We start from the raw sequence: 21,595 nt of genomic DNA on the forward strand, positions 1-21,595 counted from the left end.
CCTCATGCGGCCCCTGCGCTCCCCGCTGAAGCTGCCCAGCTGCCCGGCTGCTGCCCGGCGCGGGTCGCTCCCCTGCGCCTGAGCGTCAGGGAGGCTCTGTCTGCGTCGCCTGACCCGGAACCGCGCGAGCCGGAGCGCGCCGGGGCCGCAGCCGCGCCGCGCGTCCTCCTCCCGCGCCGCCAGCCCCGGAGCGGAGCGGGGCCGCCAGGCAGCGCACGCCTCGGCGGCAGGGGCATGGAGGAGCGGCGGGCTCCGAGCCGCGCCCCGGAGTCCCCGAAACTTCTGAGCAGGCGCCCGTCCGCGCCCCCGCCGCCGCTTCGCCTGCCGGCCTGAGAGCGGGACCATGGATGAAAGGTTCAACAAGTGGCTGCTGACGCCCGTGCTCGCTCTCCTCTTCGTGGTCATCATGTACCAGTACGTGTCCCCTTCCTGCTCCAGCGCCTGCGGCAACTTCGGGGAGCAGCCCCGCGCCCGGGACGCCCGCCCGCCCGCCGCCCCGAGTCCCGCTCGCCGGGCGCAGGCGCCCCCGGAAGAGTGGGAGCGGCGACCCCAGCTGCCCCCGCCGCCCCGGGGGCCGCCCGAGGGGTCTCAGGGAGCCGCGGCCCCGGAGGACGAGGACGAGGAGCCAGGGGACCCAGAGGAGGAGGAAGAGGAGCAGGAGGAAGAGGAGCCGGACCCCGAGGCCCCCGAGAACGGCTCCCTTCCCCGGTTCGTGCCGCGCTTCAACTTCACCCTGAAGGACCTGACCCGGTTCGTGGATTTCAACATCAAAGGGCGCGACGTGATCGTGTTCCTGCACATCCAGAAGACCGGGGGCACCACGTTCGGCCGGCACCTGGTGAAGAACATCCGGCTGGAGCAGCCATGCAGCTGCAAAGCCGGCCAGAAGAAGTGCACCTGTCACCGGCCCGGCAAGAAGGACACCTGGCTCTTCTCCCGCTTCTCCACCGGCTGGAGCTGCGGGCTGCACGCCGACTGGACAGAGCTCACCAACTGCGTGCCGGCCATCATGGAGAAGAAGGACTGTCCCCGCAACCACAGCCACAGCAGGTAACGTCCCGTCCTGCGCTTCCGGTCACCTCCCCGCCCCTCTCCCCCAGCGTGGAGCCCAACCTCGGGACCGGGACCGAGCCGAGGCCTTGAACTCGCTCTTCCCCAGACCCCAGTGCTGCTGGCCACTTCCTTTCACCTTCAGAGGTGTCTGGAGCCGTCCTTGGGTGTGTGACCTATATGGTCCCTAGCATGATGTGGTCTCCATGGAGAGGACGCCGGAAACCCCAGTGGGATGGCCAGGGGGTTCGAGGGTCTGGGCAGCCCGGGCAGGTCGAATCTTGGGCTTAAGTTCTGTGATGGAAGGAACCCAAAAGCAGGAGGAGCTGGGAGTAGAGAGGCAGGGCAGGAGTTTTCCAGGCACCGCGAACCTGGGCCAGTCCCTTCATAAGTGGCCCCTGGGTGGCAGCTCGCCCAGTCCTCTGATGCCGCTTTGAAGATACACGTGCACGTTCCTGCTCTGCCCCGGTAGCCCCAATTCTGGAGATGGTCTTCGTCGCTGAGCACAGCCGGCATTTGGATTTATGCTGTTCTCAGCAAGATTTCAGTTCTCCCCCTTGCCTAGGCCTTGCCATCATCTTATTTCAAAAGTATTTGTTAAATCCCTACTGTGTGCCCGGCAACGTGGTAAGTGGATAGAAAGATTAAATAAGACCCTAACCCTAACCCTAAATAAGACCCCCGTTTTTAGGATGGAATGCTCCCCCCTTAAATATAGTAATGGAGTTGAGGATTAGAAAAGTTTGAAATCTTGATAGCCAATGAAACCGCTGACATTATTAGCATCCTTCCAGAGAGGCATGGGTTTAAGAATTTGGTCGAATGCTCTTTCTGCCCATTGCAATCCGAACATTACTCTGACATGCCTCCTCAAGGGGCTGTGATAGTAAAAGCTTGGAACACTACTTTACTGAAGATTTTATCTCAAAGGTTTCAAGCAATTTGGTGTAAGGAAGAAGGAATTTAAACACTCAGCTCAATATGTGATGTCAGATAGCTTTTGCATTTGACATTGTGGAAAAGCTTATTTTATTGGACACTACCCAGATTTTGGAATTTGCTGTCACTGAAGCCTTGAATTCTACTTCATTTCTCCTGGAATGAGCAAAACTTTATTATGGATTTTTAAAAACTTTGGCAGTTTTTCAAATACTTTCTCTCCTCTTTGCTTCTTTCCCTGTTTTGTGGATATTGGTTAAAGAAACAGCTGGACTTGGAATGAAGGCATTAGGCTTTCCCCTTAGTATATTTTAAGGGCCTTTTGCTTTAGAATTTTGTAATGGTGTCACAATATTCTATTGTATTTTAGACCCTCCCACTCTATTTTATCTTAGGTCAGTTTTCAAACCCATATTACTTCTAAACTTCGTAACATACAGCACTATTATGTCAGCGAGATTGTCTCTGTACATTTCAGCCCATGTTGTACTCTTTTTATTTAGATGTTGCATATTTCTGATTGACCCTGAAGAGTTTGCTAGCCAGCTTCCTAGTTACGATTTCACTAAAACTGGAGACATTTATTAGCACATAGAAACATCTGATGACTTTTCAGTGAGGTTTATTATTAATATTGTTTTTGCCAATGTTCTAGTAAGTGGAGGATGATTTTAGAAGAGTTAGAAGAATGTAAAATCTAAAAATAATTAGGTTTCTGCTGAGTGAGGAAATGGTGCTACTGTTATAAACCCTGCGTAGATCATAAACAGTAAGATTTCACTTCCATAGGAAGTACTAGTATCGTTCTGTTCTGTGATGTAGAAAAATTCCACCTTGGCTATTTAAACATATGGTTTCTATTACACAGTCAAATAATTTTTTAAAAAGTTTGGTGATGACCATAAACATTCATTTCTCTCTGAATCATAAGTTATCAGGTAATCAATCACCCTACAATGATTTTCTTTAACATTTTTTTTCTGGTAGTATTTTTGGTACCACATCTTATAATACTTTTACCTTAGGGTCAACCTCTCTGCCTTTTCAGTAATTCTCAGTTACTTCCCTTCTCTAGATACTGTAGGAAGGACTGGTTGTGGAATATGTGAGGTGCCTTACATCAGAAGCTACAGAGAAAATGTTGAAGAGACGTTAACAGTAGCATCTTCCTAGCAGAGAAGATTGAATTAGTTGTCTGTCATTGTAATGTCTGTGTACAGCATTCTACCAGTCAGCCAGATTAGCCTGGATAATGGAGGGTACATTTTCACAATGCAAAATGGCAGATAATCTATTGCTACATAATGGGAACAAGGTTCTACTTCAGATAGGGCTGACTCTAAGCAAAATTGAAAGGTAGGTCCTGTTGATTATATTTCCCTATTCCCTATTTCCCTAGTCTCTGCTTTTGGTACCCTTCAGCATCTCCTTCCCATGCCTCGCAAACATCAGTGCCCTGTGGATCACATAATGGGTCAGAGCAAGGACCCTGGAGTCAGCTAGATATGGTACTTATATTTACTAGCTGTGTAACCAGTAGTAAGTGACTCTGAGTCTTAGTTTCTTCACCATTAAAGTGTAGATAGTAATTAGGATGTCCATCATAGAAATGTTATGAGAATTAAATGAGCTAATGTATGCAAATGCTTAGGATAGTATAAATGTATACTATGCTGATATGTAATACTTAATACTTAAACTGTGAGTATATAGTAGCATTATAATACTCATCATTAATTATATTTCCTTGATCAAAGTCTTCCTTCACAGAAGGACCTGAGGTCAGTTGCTTAGAGCAGTTCAGTGAAAATGGGTCATGTTGACTTACAGAGGTACCGTTTTTTGATTATTTGTGCTGAGAATCATAATTTCTTGATTTACAATTGAAATTCAAAATTACAGATGTTTGAATATCAGTCATCATAGGAGGCGGGATGAGGAACAGGGGAAGGGGGAAACCCACAGTATCATACATATTCTGGTGGTGACAAGAAAAGCTATTAAAAAGGTGAGAGAGGAAGTAGAACATCCAAGAGAAAGGCGAAACGGGAATCCATCTCTGAAAAGGGAAGCATGGAAGAGTTGAAGGAACAATCATATGGATTACATGGGCCCATGAAATGATAACCATCCTGGCTGGCAGTGTGGATCCTGCACGGAAGTCATCGTTGATCACAGAAATTGATTAGAAAGGATTGGAAGCCAAAAGGAAGAAGGCACATCTGGATGACCTGTCTTAGCTTATTACTGACGATTTCTCCCCACTAGTTTTGTGTGCCCCCAATTATTTCTTTGGTATGTTATTCTTTCTGTTGTTATATGCTTCTTTCTTTTTTGTGTTTTCCCCCTTTATCTCATGACTGAATCTTTAGGAGCCACCTCTTTACTGTTGTAAAAACAACTAAAGGCATAACATAGTCCCACAATTGTCCTGAGAAATTTTCACTCTAAAAAGGAGAAATGATTTGATTAAATTCCCCCCAGGGAATTTGTCTTCATTTGCATAATTATATCCAATGTTTTGTTTGCTGTATCTGCAGTCTATATATATTGTGGAGGGGATCTTAAGCCCCTACTTACTATGGAAATTCTTAGAGTTTCAAGCAGTCTTATCCCTATGGAGACTAGGCTATTGGGGAAGACAGACAGAATCTTTGGTAAGTAGGTATCACTCCTACTCTTGGATAATGCTAGGAGATACTCCATCCTAATCCTCTTGTAGGACAGGATGGTGATTTTTCTCTTTTATGACTCACATTCTATTAATTCTGTTAGAATAGTTGGAACTCTGTGGATATTGTATGAGGTACTCTGTGTGACAAGTGATACAAACCTAACTCAAACTTATTCAGCCAGGAGGAATTACTGGCTTACAATTATACCTTAGGACTGGAAGGGGTAGGTAGTTTCAGGAATGACTGGAACCAGAGATTTGGTTTTTCTCCTCACAGTCCTTTGCATATTGATCTCAGTCTATCAGATTGGTTCATTTCTCAAGGTGATCTTCATGTTTAATAGCACTATAAGGTGAAAGGAAAGCAGGCCATTCCTGAGTTCCACTTTGAAACCATGGAGAATGACTTTGGTTAATTTCAGTTTGGGCTTTGTGACTTTCAGCCATCATTACAGCCAGAGAGTTGAGGTTTCCTGAACCACCTTGTATTACAGAACAACTTCCATGTCTCAGTCTTCTCTCTGTCTGTCTCTCTGCCCCCACCCTCTCTCTCACCAGTTGTCAAATGAAGAGAGGCTTACTCCTGGGTAGATCAATGGGCTCTGGAGAGACCCCCTAATTGTGTCAACTATAGGTCGAAATGAATGAGAAATGAATCTTCAGATTTATTCTTTGCGTTCCACTTAGGGAATATTTTAAGCCAAACTGCAACTCAAATTTTCATGTAGCATCTGGAAACCATGTTCCTATGAAAATTAATTGAAGAAATTGATAATACTTAACATAAAGATGGAAAAAACAAGGAGAGACATGAAAGTTGCCTTCAAATACTCAAAGGACAATATAGAAGGTGAAGAGACTTGGTCTGTATAGCTCCGAAGAATAAAATTAAGATAAGAAGTGATGGAATTTGAACTCAGAGTAAGAACTTCATACAATTTATAACTGTCTAAATTGATCATGGACTCTTTTGTGAAATGGTGTGCTCCCCAGCAGTGAAAACTTTGATATTGTTGTGAACTATTCTTTGCTGGGGGATGATTTAGCCTGGGTAGCCTTTCAAAGGTCTTTCATTCTGAGTTCAGGATATCTTCTTTTCCCCTGTCCTGCTCCATGGGTAGAAAAGAAAAAAAGATTATAAATGAAAATGCCAGTTCTCCAGCATTTGTTAAATACAGTATTTCTACCTAGGAAACTTTTGGTAAAAAACATTCTGATAATATAGACTGTTTTACACACTCAGGGCTAAAAATGACAAATACATTCTGTGTATTAGATCATCTGCTTCTTAATAATAAGTACAAAAAGATAAGATGAGAAAATATAACACAACTTGGTACAAAAAAATAGAACTGCTTGAAACATCATCTTGTTATTGCTTTTCCTTGGACAGAAAGGCTAAAATATTTAAGTCATCTGCAGAGCTTTGTTTCAAAGATTCTACAATATTATGGCTGAACTGCTTTTTAAAGCATAATCTGTTTGATGTCTCTTCTAATTAGAAACGTTGAACTACCAAGAAGGTTAATTTTTACCATAAGGTTTGTGTGCAGTGTGAAACTAAGGAGATAAAAAATTGTTCTGTCTATATGCCATATCTACTTATTTGTTCATTACAGGGTCTCTTAAAGCACCATATTGCTTCTGCTTCAAACTACCAATATTTGGTATAAATCAGAAAGAGGTTAAATAAACTCATTCCATTTTTTGAGTGGTAAGTATATACACTGGAAGTAGTAAATGGTAATAGATGATTTATTATTCTGTCTTTTATTGCCAATCACCTTGGGATTTTTTATTGGATTGGTATTAGAGAAGTAGAAATGTTCATGTAGTAATTAGAAGCTAGGTAAATTTAGCCCCTAACAATGTCGTTTTCCCTAATCTCGAACTCTTATATTATTATCCCTGAAAGCTAATTATTATCTTCTCATTTTGAAAGGCAGTCAGAAGCTCATGGCATTTGAAAGTTATTTATGGTTAATAATGAATTAAACAGTTTAATTGAGACTGGCAAATCCTAATGTGATTTTTAAGAGTCACAAAATAGATTACTGTGCCAAGAAATAGGTTCAGTATGAAAACAATTAAATGGAGGAACCCAAATTTATATTTTGCAGTAATCAATTATCTGGTTTTTGAATTTGTTAAATTGTGTTTATTATGTATAAATTTCCTGTGATTTCATTGGCTAATATAACTTTGTTTAAATTATAGCTAAACATTTAGCTATGTGTTTTGAAATATACTCAGCATCTGTTAACATAGACAATGTTGCTTTTTTTTTTTGCTTAAATTCTTTTATTGGTACATTTTAGGTATACAATACATTTACATTTATCATTGGGTGCTTGTACCTGTACGTCATGTATCTTGGTTCTTATTTTTTCCCCCATTACCTGTGCGCCCTTCATCCCCTCCACTCTTCCCTATTTACAAAGACTTTGTTTCCATTTTGTCCTTTTCTCATAATTTTTCCTTTCCCTTCTTTTCTTATCCCTTCCCCTCCCACTTCCTCTATCCTTTGGATCTTTTCTTCCTATTTCAAATGATCAATTATTTGTTTTAATCATTTTAATCCTTATTTAGACTTTCAATTTCTCACACTAGAAAAACGATTTGGTATTTACATGTGTGTCCTATTTATTTCACTTAAGAGTATGGCCTCAGTATGCATCCATTTAGCTGTAAATGTCTCTGGTTTCTCATTCTTTATGATTGAGTAGTACTCCATTTTATAAAAGAACACATCTTCTTGAAGTCTTTTTTTGGGGGGGGGCTACTGGGGATCAAACTCAGGACCTTGTGGTTGCAAGGCAGGTGCCAGAACCACTGAGCTAAATCCCTGGCCCTATACCACATCTTCTTTATCCAATCTCCAGTTGATGGGCAATTGGGCTATTTCTAAGTTTTAGCTATTCTAAAGTGTGCTGCTGTAAACATGGGTGTGCATATATCACTGTGGTATGATTCTTTTAATTCTTTTGGGAAGATACCCAGCAGGGGAATAGCTGGGTCAAATGGGACCTCTAATCTCAGTTCTTTGAGGTATCTCCATACTGATTTCCACAGTGGTTGCACCAGTCTGCATTCCCACCAACAATGGAGAAGGGTTCCTTTCTCCCCACACCCTCGCCAGCATTTGTTATTGGTTGATTTCTTGATAGCAGCCATTCTTTCTGGGGTGAGGTGGAATCTCATTGTTGTTTTCATCTGCATCTCTCAAATGACCAGTGATGTTGAACATTTTCTCATATGTTTATTTGCTGCTTTTACTTCTTTGTCTGAGAAATGTCTGTTCATTTCAGATGCTCATTTTTGAATTGGATCTTTGAATTTAGGGAGTCTGATTTTTTTCAGTTCTTTATTCTAGAGAGTAGTCCTTTGTCTGAGGTACAGCTGCTAAAATTTTTTCCCACATTGTAGGTTGTCTCTTGGCTCTGTTGATGGTTTCTCTTGCAGTGCAGAAGATTTTTAGTAAGATGAGATCCCAGTTGTTGATTCTTTGTGCTGATTCCCGTGCTACTGAGGTTTTGTTCATAAAGTCTTTTCCTGTGCCATTGTCTTCAGGAGTTCTACCTAACTTATCTTCCAGCAAGTTTAGTGTTTCTGTTTTAATATTTATTTTATTTTTTTAAACTTCTATATTTTAACTTTTAAAAAAAATTTATTTTTTATATTTTTGGTACTAGGGATCGAACTCAGGCCCTTGTGCTTTCAAGGCAGGCGGTGGAACCATTGAGTTAAATCCCTGGCCATTGTTTTAATATTTAGATCTTTAATCCACTTTGATCTTAGTTTAATGGATGGTGATAGATATGGGTCTAGTTTTGATCTTTGGCAGGTTGAAATCCAGTTTTTCCAACACCATTTGTTAAATAGGTTATCTTTCCTCCAATGAGGGTGGTTGGCTCCTTTAGACAATGTTGCTTTTAAAATTTTTCTTTGACAAATACAATTGTAGAACACATGTATAGTACCTACACAAAGATTAACTATAGGAGATGCTTAATAAATGCCAGGTTTTAGATTAGCCTTTAAAAATATCAGTGTAACTTGACAAGATTGTGGTTCTTCAGAAAATGGGATTATTAAATGCTTTGTGTTGTGACATTGTTATTTCAGGTGCAAATGCTAATTATTCGTGGTTGACTTCCATAATTAGCAATATGCTGAACTGCAAGATTCTCAAAGAAAGGAGTAAAAGTATGTGTGGAGGCCAGGGCTCATTGAACCACTAGATTTCTCCTTGTAGACAGTATGCCACAAATCAGAAATTCATTTGGATACAAACAGATGTCCTTGTCTCTTGGAAAGGTTAATTTCATCATTTATTTTCACTTCAGAAAAAAACTGACAGGATGGCAGCTTTGATGTGGGATGTGAGGGTGAGAGAGGTATATTTAACTTTTAGTATATACAGACTTGGGACTACTACTAAACTGGACAGTTGAATTGGTGGTTGAAGGTTGTGATATAGGAAGGCAATGGGAAGGGATGAATTAGGAAGACAAATCCTCAAGAGAAATGGGATGAAATCAATGACAAACTTATGGTTGTCTGATTTGTAAGTGTAATTAAGGTAACTTTTAAGAACAGGAACTCTGATGTCAAACTAGTTGGATTTCAGTCAGGTCCAATCACTTTCATGGGACTTTGGGTTGAGTCAGTTACCTACTCTGTGCTTTTTTTTTTCTGGAAAAGGGAGTAATAGGAGTGTTATGATATATGTTAATTACCCACGTGGTTAGAATGTAATGAGGAAATCATATCAGTTAGCTATTATTATATTCTCATGGAACTTGTTTTATGTATACATGCTGTTTTGCATAAAGATAAAATGATAAATAAACCTACACTATTCTTTTTTGACCTGGAAATTCTTAACTTAAGTAATGCAAAAGTGAGCTCTGAAGTTGAGATGCCAAAGAAGAGCCAGAAAAGATGAAAGTAAATGTTAATTCTAGGGTACTGTGGATACTCAGTGCAGGAACTTGGTGAATATTGCTGAATGGAAACTTGCAGTATTTCTGTTTTCTTTTCAGCATATCATTTTTTATGGGAAATTAATGAACAGCAATTAAAATACTAAAATGTATACAATTAAATTCATACATGAAACGGTCCTACAGTGAAATTGAATTAGTTGCCTGTGGGCACATAAATATTTGTAGCTCATTGCTTTTATTAATATCTTACTATGGTCTTATTGGTAAGTACTGTGTCATTTGTTTTCAGAGCCTTGCATTTTATGTTGTGTATTCATGTTTGCCCCTACATTCTGGCTTCTTTATAAACCTAAGAGTGCATAAATGCTGATCACCTTGATATCCTTAGTTTGTTAAATTTTCAGAGAATTTCTCCCACAGAATTTAAAGTTTTGGATGTGTAACTATAAACTTGTATGATGGCATCTGTATTTTGTGGTCTCTAATTAGAAATGTAGAATTTTATGGGTTTACTTCAAAAGTAAAAACAGAGACCTAAAGAAGAGTAAACATGGCTTTAAACAGAGCTATTCAGTGACTTTACATGCACATGGAAATCTGAAGGTAAGATCTCTATGATACAATAAAGAACAAGGTGACATACCAAGGAAGAGAGTATAGTGATAATGCGGAGTGTAAATTCAAAGAATGTTACGGAGGAGGAAGAGAAGGGCAAAAGTAGTCAAGGCAAAGGATGGGATCTTAAAAGAACTGAATCTGAAAGAAAGTAACATTGAATGTAGAAGACAGAAATTTATCTAACATGCAGTGGCTTGTCTCATTTATAGTAAGTAATCAACTATCCAGGAGGCTGTCTGATTGGGAGTGCAAGGATATTTAAATGCTGCTGATGTGCATTTATTTACTTATACTTTCTCTTTTTGTATCATGTTGCTGTTTTACAGAATTGACAGCTTTATTAGTCAGGGCTTTGAAAAAGAGAGATACCCTTTGGGATTTTTGAAGAGTAAAGAATATGGAACTAACATTGGACCTTGAGGTGCCTTGCAGTTAGTGACATGGGGAAACTTACCCTACTGGGTATGAATTGGCAAAGGAAGAGAATGGTATTCACGTTTGCCCCTGATGTAGCTAACAGGGCTATAGTCTTGGCGTAGAGAACCGAAGAAGAAGCTTCTGGATAGAAGCTGGCTATAGAAAGCACCCACTGCTGGAACTGCCAAGGTGAGGCAGAGGAATGATGGGAGGACTGAAGGGGGGAGGACATGCCTTGGCCACTTTCTCCTCCTACCTCCTCCATTGTCTTCTACTGAGTGAACTATCTGGAAGGCAGCAGCAGAGAACTAGTTGATGAGTTCCATGGCAGAGAAGGATGGAAACAGATGTAGAGTTGTGAGAAGGTGAAGGATGAACTGGAGGATAACTTGAACAGTGTTTTAAAATAGTTTGAAATATCTTATAATCCATTTTAGGGATGACCCGGTTCTTTTGAACAAATGAACATGTATGATGTTTAAAAACTTTGCTGTATATACTCTGCTGAGCCCACAGTGTCAACCTAAGAATAGTGAATGCAGTAAAGGACCACTTACCAAAGAAACAGCCAACATAGACAAGTGATTTTTTGCTGAGTAATAAAATGATGCTAAATTTGGATATTTGTCACCCTGTACACCAGAATCAACTGCTAATAGTGACAGATTTGGGCAGTTAGAGCTGTATTATTGTGCATAGTAGATAACACATATTTTACATTGTATCAGTGTGTGGCATTTTATAAATTTGGTTATTTAACAATATTAGTTAAGGCACGACAAGAAGTACACAAAACTGGCTGTAGTTTGCAAAAACGTATTTATGCAATGAGATGTTTCCTGCTGCTTAGATTTTCTTCCAAGAGTATTAAGATTCTTTAGGGTAACATTTGTGAGCTTTAAGCCTCTGGAAGTAAAATGTGAGAGAAGGAAAAAAATGGTGTCACATTTGAAATTGTTCTAATGTATTTAGTTTTAGTTTTGAAGGCCTTTTGAAATACCATTTCTGTATGTGTTCTGAAGAAAATGTGATATGCTCAAAGTACAGATACATGTGCCTTTCTGTGCAGAATATTATAAAATTTACAAATATTGGATACTAGACTTGTAACATTAGAAAAATATTTAAATAAAATAGATGTCTGACAAAAGTTGACACAAGAACCATGAAGTAATTGTATAATTCTGAGAGTCAAATGCCATGGGTAAAATGCTGGTCAACGTAAGTATAGATAAAAAATCTGATGCAATACTTTTACGTATACTTCTACTGGGATTGGTGTGTATGAGTTGTTTGTCTCATCCATAGGGAGAGATTTTGAGTGTTGGGAACAATGTGATCCACGAAGAATATAATCACCTACACTGTCTTCTTCATACCTCACCTTCACACATGGCTCTCTCTCTGTTGCTTTTCTCTGGTACCACATTTGATGACATGACTAGAGTCAGAAATGTCCTGTAAGCAAGAGGATTATCCTCAGGCTTTTGTTTGGGGGTCAGAAAAGTTACTTGCCATGATAAATTTGCCTTAGGAATCGTTTTCTGCTGGCTATGAAAGTCATGAGCTCTAAGGAATCTATACTTGTTGAACTGGATGTAAGTCTGGTTAACTTAAAAATTCTAGGAGAAGGTTCAGGAAAGATTTTCTTTCTCACACAGATTTATTGTGTTTTTTATTGTGTTTTCCATGTATGCAATGAAAGTGGTGGATTAATGGAGATTTCTGTATTTTTATTAATAGTCATTTTGATCACTACCTCCAATGACAAATATCAAAAGTAATTATGCATAAAGTCTTCTGACAACTTGGAAAAATTCAGGTACTTTGGAAGTATCCAGTTTATTATTGGGAACATTCTTAATCCAAAAAATTTGTGATTAGGGCCCTTTCTTTGTCTTTTAAATTCAGACATAAGTCTAAGACATAGTGGCAGATAAATTTCTTTGCTTTGAAGGTTTTATTCTCCAAGTTCCTTATGTGTGCTATAAAGAATAATTAATGTAATGAAAAAATCAATAGTGTGTATAAATTATTTAGGCTTTACTATCATTGTAATTTTCTCTTCAACACCTATCGATTGGCAGCAATTCATTTGTTAATTTCTTCCTAATAAGATATTCATTGTATTAGGTCTGTAGTAGTGCTGTCCCTGCACTTTCACAAGCAAGTCATGAATTACTAATGATACATGGAACAAGTTAACTTACTACTGAGTGCTGTGAGATGAAAACAGGCACACGGAAGTAATTTGAAATGCTCTGTTATAGAAACCCTGGATAGGCAGCCAATTGATAATAATTAAATGTGTGTACTCTTGCAGGTTATTAATTTGTTCTTAACAGTTTTATGGGCAGGTTGTTTTTTGCAGGTATGAATGTGTTTTCATTTTATTTTCTTAACATGTATTAATTATACATATTAATGGGATTCAGTGTGATATTTCAATACATGCACATGGAGTGGATTGATCAAATCCAACTTCTTTTTGCCCAACCTCCCTTCTCCCTTCTGACCTCTGGTAATTACTCTTCTAATTTCAGGTTGACTTTTTTTCTCTTCCTTTTTTTGATGAGGAGGGGCCAAGGGAGTTCTTCCTAACTATTGACAATATTGCTCTGAATATGGTGGTTATTAAATGATGTCTTGATAGTTGACAGCTAAATCACTTCAGAGAGTAGAAAAAACTCTGAAACCTTTTGAAAACTCAAAGAGAGATGGGTGGAAGAAATCAAACTACCAAAATTCACAGCAAAGAGAACTTTTACATTGGATAATTTGGACTAGGGAGGCAGAGTGGTGTCTTGCAAAAAGCTGTAAGTTTGTAATTAGACAATCAGAGTTTCAACCTGGGCTTCCATGTTTACTTTTTACTTCTTCATTTTATTCCTTCCTGCCAAGGTTTCTTGAGGACAGTGGTATTATTTTGTTTCCTTTTGCACTGTCAGCACCTAAAATAGTGCCTGACACATAATGGCTCTCAAATAAATGTTGACTAAATGAAAGAAAGCAGTAGAAATAAGTTTACTAATTTATGAGACAATTTTGGTAAGAATATGTACTTTCTTCTCATTTTTTGTGTTGTGGCTGAAGAAAACAGTATGAAAGCACTTTGTAAAGTGTAAACCACCACACAAATTTGAATTTACATTGACAGTGAAATGTCTTTTGATATGAAATGGAAAAGGAAGGAAAGTTGAATTTTGGAAATGGAATGAATATATTATTCAGCTTTTATGGAGTGTTTCAAAAATCAGGAATGACAAAGATGAAGTTGAAAATGTGCAGAATACACATTCAGCTCAACAACTTGTTACAGTAATGACCAGCTTCTTCTAAAACAGGAAATAATATGCCATAAAAGACTTCCTAAATGCATAAATCTTTTTTTTTTTTTTTTTTGATACTGGGGATCAAACTCAGTACCAACTCTTGTGCTTGCACAGCAGGCAGCGAAACCACTGAGCGAAATCCCCGGCCCCTAAATGCATAAATCTTTCCCTTAGAATATCAGGAAACCTTTTTTCCCCCAGGGATTTGGCTCACAGATCAAGGTTCAAGGTTTTTTTCTCCATTGCTTTACTATTTTCCAAATTTAAGGATTAAAATTCATATTTAAAATTTTGTGTTCACGACTTCATATGACAGATATAAATTACAACTATGGGTTAATATGCCCTGTAACTCTTCCTTAATTGAGCTGATTTAGGATGTGATGGCCTGATGAATTATTCTGTATATATTTATTGTTTTGCAGCTAACAACAAAGAAAGCAAGAAATTATTTCAGAAGAGAAAATAAAATAGTCTAGAATCTGGAGTTGGCATTGTAATAAAGATCTATTAGTAGAATCATTTTTGCTTGGTTATGAGCTAATTTGCTTAGTTCTGTGAGGCTTGGTTCTGGTGTCTATGATATGACAGACTGGGGTGTGTTGAGACGTGAAGGTACATGTAACTCCTGGGTCAGGTGAGCCTTTTGAAGAAGGTGAGTAAGCTGATGGAAAATTTAGGATTCCTGGTGTTACCTTTCATGCTTTGACATCTGGGGCCTTGCTATCCCAGAGGTGCTGCCTTTCTCAAGGTTAGTTAATTTATAAAGAAAATAAAAGGCTCATCTTCTAGCACACCTTTCATATGCAAACCAACCAATCTAGAGATCTCCCTGCAACCACTTTCTTTAAAGGGCTCTTTATGCTGCAGGCCCCAAGTCTCATCTGTCCTAATCTTTCCAGGGCTTGATAACAGATAGCTAGAGACAGCTCCTAAACTCCAGAGGCTGCTGAAAAGACTGGAACTAACTAGCTGATCCTAGCCTAACTCCTGTTTACCCAGGCACACCTATTCCCTTTCTATGGAAATCTAGATAAGGTCTCTCATATGTGTTTTCCTCTTTTCCTCTGCCTTCCCTACAACCTTGATCTCCCCCTGTGTGGCCCAGTATGGAATCCTGCACCTCTCATTTCCATGGATTTGTGGGGATAAAAACTATCTTCCTTCAAGGCAAAGGAAGAAAATATGTCTCATTGTTTTATCAACCGGATACTCTTTTTTTTGGTACTGGGGATCGAACTCTGGTCTTTGTGCTTGTGTAGCAGGTGGTGAAAGCACTGAGCTAAATCCTCAGCCCTTAACTGGATACTCTTAAAACAGTTACCAAATGGATTTTGAAACAGTGCAGAAGCCAGTGATCCCAGTACAGGTGCAAGGTGAAATTGAAAGCAGGTCTAGGGTTGGACTAGCGTTAGTGCCCTCATCCCCGTAGTCAGGATTGTGGACTGGCTCCAGAGAGCAGGGTGGGACTGAGTCTCCAGTTCAGATGTTCTAGGGGACATAGACCTAGGAGGAGGGACGAAATTAAGTTGGATAGAGTTGTAACACTAAGCAAAACCCGACACAGAGAATTCCTTATCGTTTAAACAAGGTTATAAAACTTGGAATGGTTGACGAGAGAGATTTACTAATACCTAATTTTCTTTTTAAAAATTTTTTTCCCATTAAGTTTATTGGTACATTTTAGGTATACATTATGATCACATTCAAATTGGAAGAATGGCTGCTATCAAGAAATCAACCAATAACAAGAAGCTAGGACAAACTATGACTCAGTAGATCATATGTCAGCACATGAGTAGATAGGAAATGATGTGATTGGAAAGTCATCAGAACTCAGAATAAAGGGTGGTTAATATTCTTTGAAGGGTGTGTTAAATACTTCAGAAGGGGTAATTCAGAAATTGTGCACAACCTAATTTTGTCAAGGAATTTCTCCAAAACCATTTTCTCATCATTACACATTTGTGTCCTGGGTATGTCATGATGACATGTTGGTTAGTGCACATTGATCAATATAAAATTGTGCTATAGGTGATTTATTATTAAAAATGTTCAGTTCAGGAAAAAATGATTATGTTTTTCTTATAAATTAGATAAGTTTCAAGGTGACCATTTGTGATCACTCCCAGGTTCTGAAATGCTTCCTTGAATGGCTACAAAGGAGGATGATTTACTGTGTGTCCTGGAGGAAATAGGTCGATTACTCCATTTTAGCATATATATAATTAAGAACAGATGAATAATACTATTCAATTATCATATAGCTTAATTACTTGTGAATGTGGATATTAAGGGATCTAACCTTCCTAGGCTAACTACATACTTACAGAGACAATTTGAAGTGGATTGCAGAATTAAAAGAGCAAAATTAAAAATATGATTAAATTCAAACCAACTGATAGGAACAGAAAAATGTGCATGTTGTGTATCTAGCTTTAGTTCACTTTACAGTTAAATATTAACTTAAACTTTTAATACTTTGGCTATCAAGGGAAAAAACAGAGAGACTTTGTCATTGGGTTAAGTTTGTTTTAAGGAAAAAATAACCCTCTTTTTTCTGACTCCTGGAAGGAATTTATTACTTAAAGGGACACAGAATGACATCATGAACAATGTTTTCACAGTAGTTTTGCCAAAGAGACAGAAATATTCTTTAAAAGGCTATTACTCACATCAACTCTATAAAACACATTTTTGATATATCAGGATTAAATAACTAGAGGATATAATGAAAAAAATCTTACTCACTTTAGTGACAAAGATATGAAATACTTAGGAACAAGCTTCATTAGATATGGCTGTGACCTACATAGAGAAAGCTACACCATTTCACTGGAGATAAAATTAAAGCATGAATGAATAAATACACAAATGTTTCCTGAAAGGAAGATGCATATTGTAAAGGCTGTACATTTTTATAAAGTTAATTTATATATTTAAGAGCAAAATATTCTACCAGACCTTTCTTGATAAAATCATTTTAAAGCATTTTGAAAAAAAATCACAGGACACCAGGAGTATTAATAAAAAAGAAAATCTCATCTCTGGATGCATAAATAAAAGCCTACATTAAATAGGACAGGAATCCTCAAAATGGATACCATTATGTCTATAAATTATATGTGTGATATAGTAGTTACTAAAGCATGATAGAAAAAAGAATACTCAATAACCAGCTTACCAGCAACATTTAGAAACACACCAATTTTTTTTGAGACAGAGTCTATGTAGTCCAAGCTGGTCCTGAACTTACTGTGTAGCCCAGACTGACCTCAAACCCGTGGTGATCCTCCTGCCTCAGCCTCCTGAGTGCTGGAAATAGGGGTGTGCACCACCAAGCCCGGCATGGCAAACATTTTTACACTCACGTTGCATGTTATATAAAAAGCTATGCCCCAGATAGATTCAATAATTAAAGATAAAAATAAGCTTTGGAATAAAGTAAAATTGGACATATTCATGAACCTGGGAAAGAACAAAGCTTTCTCATGTATGAAAGAATAAAAGAAAGCACAAAGAGAAACATGAAACTTTATCTATGTTAAAAACGTGAAATGTGTAGTAAAGACAACCATAAGTGGAATAAAATGGGAAGGAAGAGGGCAGAGCTTCATGGGTTGGGGTTGGCAGGAATGCCCCAGAGGGACTCCATTGTAAGGTTAGATTAGGTCCTGATTTATGTCACAAGGGATCCGGGATTTTATGGCATAAGGAAGACGCATAGAGCAGAAGCAGATGCAGTGGAGTCCAACAGCTTTCTTTGGTCTTGCGAGCTTCTAGTAATGTGGGGTGTTGGGGCTGCTTCTGGTGCCAGTGTGCTCAAACGAGGAGAGAGTGGTACCCTCTAGATCTGAGAAGGCAAGTCTTGCAGTGCCTCAGCCTCTGTACAGCCAGGGCTTAAATCACCATCCATGGATGAGTTACACAAAAATTGATTCACCTAAACTTAAGAGGAGGCATTTAGAGATATCGTGCTGTCTTGGCTCTTGAGTCAAGCCCAGTCCCCTCAAGGTCACAGCCTCATCTCTCAGGCCAAAGCTGACTCAGAATCCAGGTGCCTCCAAACCTTGCTTTTCAGGACCTCGGAAAGCTCCCTCCTGTGTAAATAGAGGGGGAGTGGTGGTGGGGGAAAACACACAAAGTCTGGCAAGAAAGGATTAATGACTTTCTTAAAGGCATTCGAACTGGTAGAAAACCTATTACATTCTCAACAGATAATTGGGCAAAACTTATGTACAGAGAATTTTCTCATTAAGAACTTCTATAAGTAAGTAAACAACTAGGGAAATATTAACCTCATCAGTAAGCAATGGGAGTAAAATATAAATTAAAAAACACCACTTTACACTACTAAATGAATAAACATTAAAAAATACAGATATAATAACTCAAATCTCATGAAATTGTGGTGAAATGGGTTAATTTGCAAATTTGTGACCTTCCATTATTGGTTTTTGGAAAGTAATTTAACTATATATCTAGAATCTAAAAGCTGCTTGTGGACATTTGTACTAGGAATCTCACCCATGGGAATTTACCCTAAGGAAATAGAGAAAAAGAAAGAAGAAAAATATATGCACGAAGATATTTGATCCATCATTATTTACAATGGCAAAGGAATGGAAAAACCAGGGAACAACTAAGGATTTGAATAGAGGGAATGGTTAAACTATGGCATAATAAATTGATGGAATTTTATCCCCAGTGAAGTGAGAAAAAGGAAAACCAGCATATTAGCAAATATTTGTGACACTGTTAAAATAGATTCTGTTCAGATTTCATATTCCTGTGTTTAAGTTCTGCCAAGGAACATAATAAAATTAAAGAGGTTGTTTGTGAAAGTGTAGCTAATTTAAATCTCATTCTTTTTTATTATTCTATTCTCTTTTATTATTAAAAGCAGCTTGGAGTATTGGTTATGAATATTCAATCTGAGATTACTGGGTTTATATACTAGTTCTGCTACTTACTAGCTATGTGACCGTGAAAAGTTACTGGGTTTTTGTGCCTCAGTTTGCTCACCTGTGAAATGGGTATAGCAATAGACCCTACCATACAGAGTTTTGAGGATTACCTAAGTTAGTATTTGTAAAGTGCTTAGAAAAATATCTGGCATATATAAAGTACTCTGTTAATATTACCTATTAGTAAAATGTTTCTTTCAATGACAAAAAATGGATGTAAAACCTCAAAATAAACAGAAAACTACCTTCTCACAAAACACCATTCACTGAGGCCTAATAAATAGACACTGGCTTTTCATAACTCTTTGTGCAAACAGCAAATCCATGAACATGGGACTATGACTTCCTTTCATGTAAATACTTTATTTTACCCATTTTTATAACATGCTGGTTCATGGTAAATGATCAATATATGATTTTGACTGAGTTTTGATGATTTGAGTTCATAGTCCAGGTTCAGGTAATGATAAGAATTGTCTTGATCTGTGCCTACCCTTGACCTCATGTCCTTCCCTCCCCTCTGTGTGTCTGCTTATTCTACTATTGATTTGGGAAGCGGTTCAGGGTTGTTCTGTTGAGGCTAAGTCAAGATCTTTTTCTTGGGGCAGGCATGGAACCCTATTGATATGTCTGTTATGGTATTTGTCATGTTATGGTTACATTTTTGCATTAGTTGGAGCTTAGCTGTTTCAAAATGACAGAAAGCGATGTAACTAGCTCATACTACAGGTGGTGTTTAGTTGTAAGGATTCTGGTCGACTACAGAAAGCAGACAAGAGAACAACAGGTGTCAGGAAAAAGTCTTAAAAATGTGATCGACTTCAGGGAACTGGGCAGCGGTGATGTAGACACCCCAGCTCTTCTTCAATGACACGAGACATGTTCTCTTCATTCATTGGCTTCTTGACTTGGTTTTTCATCAGTCTGAGTATACATTTTTGCCTGAGAAGTCTGACTGGTCCACCTCACCTTTGTGAGGTCCTGTGGATTGTCATTTGGGTGTCTGCCCTGCCTCAGCTGGGAGGTGGGGATGGTAGAAGGGAGGACAGGGGTGATGCAGTACACATAGCTGTCTCCTAATCAGCAGGGATGGTGGCCTGGGGCAGATTTTTAAAAGAAGGGCAAAATAACATGATGAACACCTCAAAACATGTTTAGTATCTAGCAGTCTTCCTTCTTCATCCATTTCCCAATCTCTAAGCTTCTCAACAACAGGTGAACAGCTTCCTCACGAATGTATTCTAAGCAAGTAGTATAGTGTCTGGCATTCAGAAAGGGCTCAATATGCACGTATTGAACGAAATTTTCAAATTTCTGATGGTTCACTCATTATATCAAGTGCTAAATTGCAGTGAATTTCCCAATAAATTCCTGAGCACCACTATTTTAAACTGTTGATGGAAGAGGAAGTCTGGTGCAGGTGGCAGAACCACCATCCTGTTGTGATTATGTTGGCATCTGACTTGTGTTCTCATTATTCCATGGATTCAGAGAGGCCCTGGGAAACTTGAATGGGTAAAAATATACTTGAGGAGAGATAGGAGTTACATGAAGTAGGTACAGCATAGGCTTTGGAATATAAAAATTAATTTTGATTCTGAGCTTTCTCATTTATTACATATATGACCTCAATTTACTCATCCATAAAAGGAATTAAATATTTTAACTCAGTTTTTAGTATTGAGAACTTTATGAGATTACAAAATAAACTTTCTAGCATGATGCAGGCATTAGTAATTTCATTCCCTTCTTTTTCTCTTTCCTTGGACATGCTTTGAGAGTTATTTTTGAATAGAATCCTAAGTGTCTTGATTTCTGCAGTATGAAAGAGACTATTTCCATCTGAATAGTTCATAAGAGAAGGACTTGCAAAAAATGCTGACAGGATTAACATTTTTGTGATGTCCCCTGGGGTCTAAATATATCAAAATAACAGAAAAATTAGCAAAATCATAATATATATCACAAAGGAAAAACAACATTTGAAAACACTAAATAAAAACTGAAATAAAGAAAATCAGGTCTAATTGTAAAAAGAAAAAGAACAAAAAACTTAACACCAAGAAGGAGGAACACATTTACACAATCAGGTCCTTATACCACTAGAGGTGGAAAACAAATACCAAGAATCACAAAGAGGCAAGATTGATGATAGCTACTGAAGGAGATAGAAAAGGAAGCATAATATCTATCAAAATATGCAGTGATGATCTATAAAAATACGCAGTGACTGCAGCACACAGAATGCTGCAGAAATACCCCAAAATAAGGCAAGCTACGAAGGGCAGGCTTCAAGTAATGAAGTGGAGATTTCCATTAGTTGCAAACTGTAATGTGGTATGATTGGATTAAAAATATGTAATAGATTGTATGAATATAGAAAATAGATTTAGGTAAATTTGTTCATAATAGGGACATTGTGATGGGGTGAATTGTGTCCTCCATGTCAAAGTCCTAATTCCTGGTGCCTCGGAATATGACTGCATTTGGAGATAGGGCCTTTAAAAAGGTGATGAAGACTAACTGAGATCACTGGGGTGAACTCCAATCCAATGTGGCTGGTGCCCTTATAAGAGAATATTAGCGTATAGACACACACAGAAGGAAACATGTGAGGTTGAGGGAGAAGGGGGGTCTCCATAAGCCAGA

At 38.5% G+C, this 21,595-nt stretch overlaps 1 protein-coding gene across 1 annotated transcript in view; it reads left to right on the plus strand.

The window, feature by feature from the left end:
• Nucleotides 1-220: 220 nt before the first annotated feature.
• Nucleotides 221-21,595, plus strand: part of Hs6st3 (heparan sulfate 6-O-sulfotransferase 3) — a 717,130-nt gene continuing 695,755 nt past the window's right edge. The window contains exon 1 of the mRNA XM_004870839.4: nucleotides 221-1,050. Within this exon, the coding sequence (XP_004870896.1) occupies nucleotides 344-1,050 (707 nt within the window). The 5' untranslated portion in view covers nucleotides 221-343. The remainder of the gene's footprint in view (nucleotides 1,051-21,595) is intronic.

This window comes from Heterocephalus glaber, unplaced genomic scaffold, assembly GCF_053883595.1.
Source record: "Heterocephalus glaber isolate CG9 unplaced genomic scaffold, H.glaber_assembly_v1.0 deba00001577, whole genome shotgun sequence".
Lineage (NCBI taxonomy): Eukaryota > Metazoa > Chordata > Mammalia > Rodentia > Bathyergidae > Heterocephalus > Heterocephalus glaber.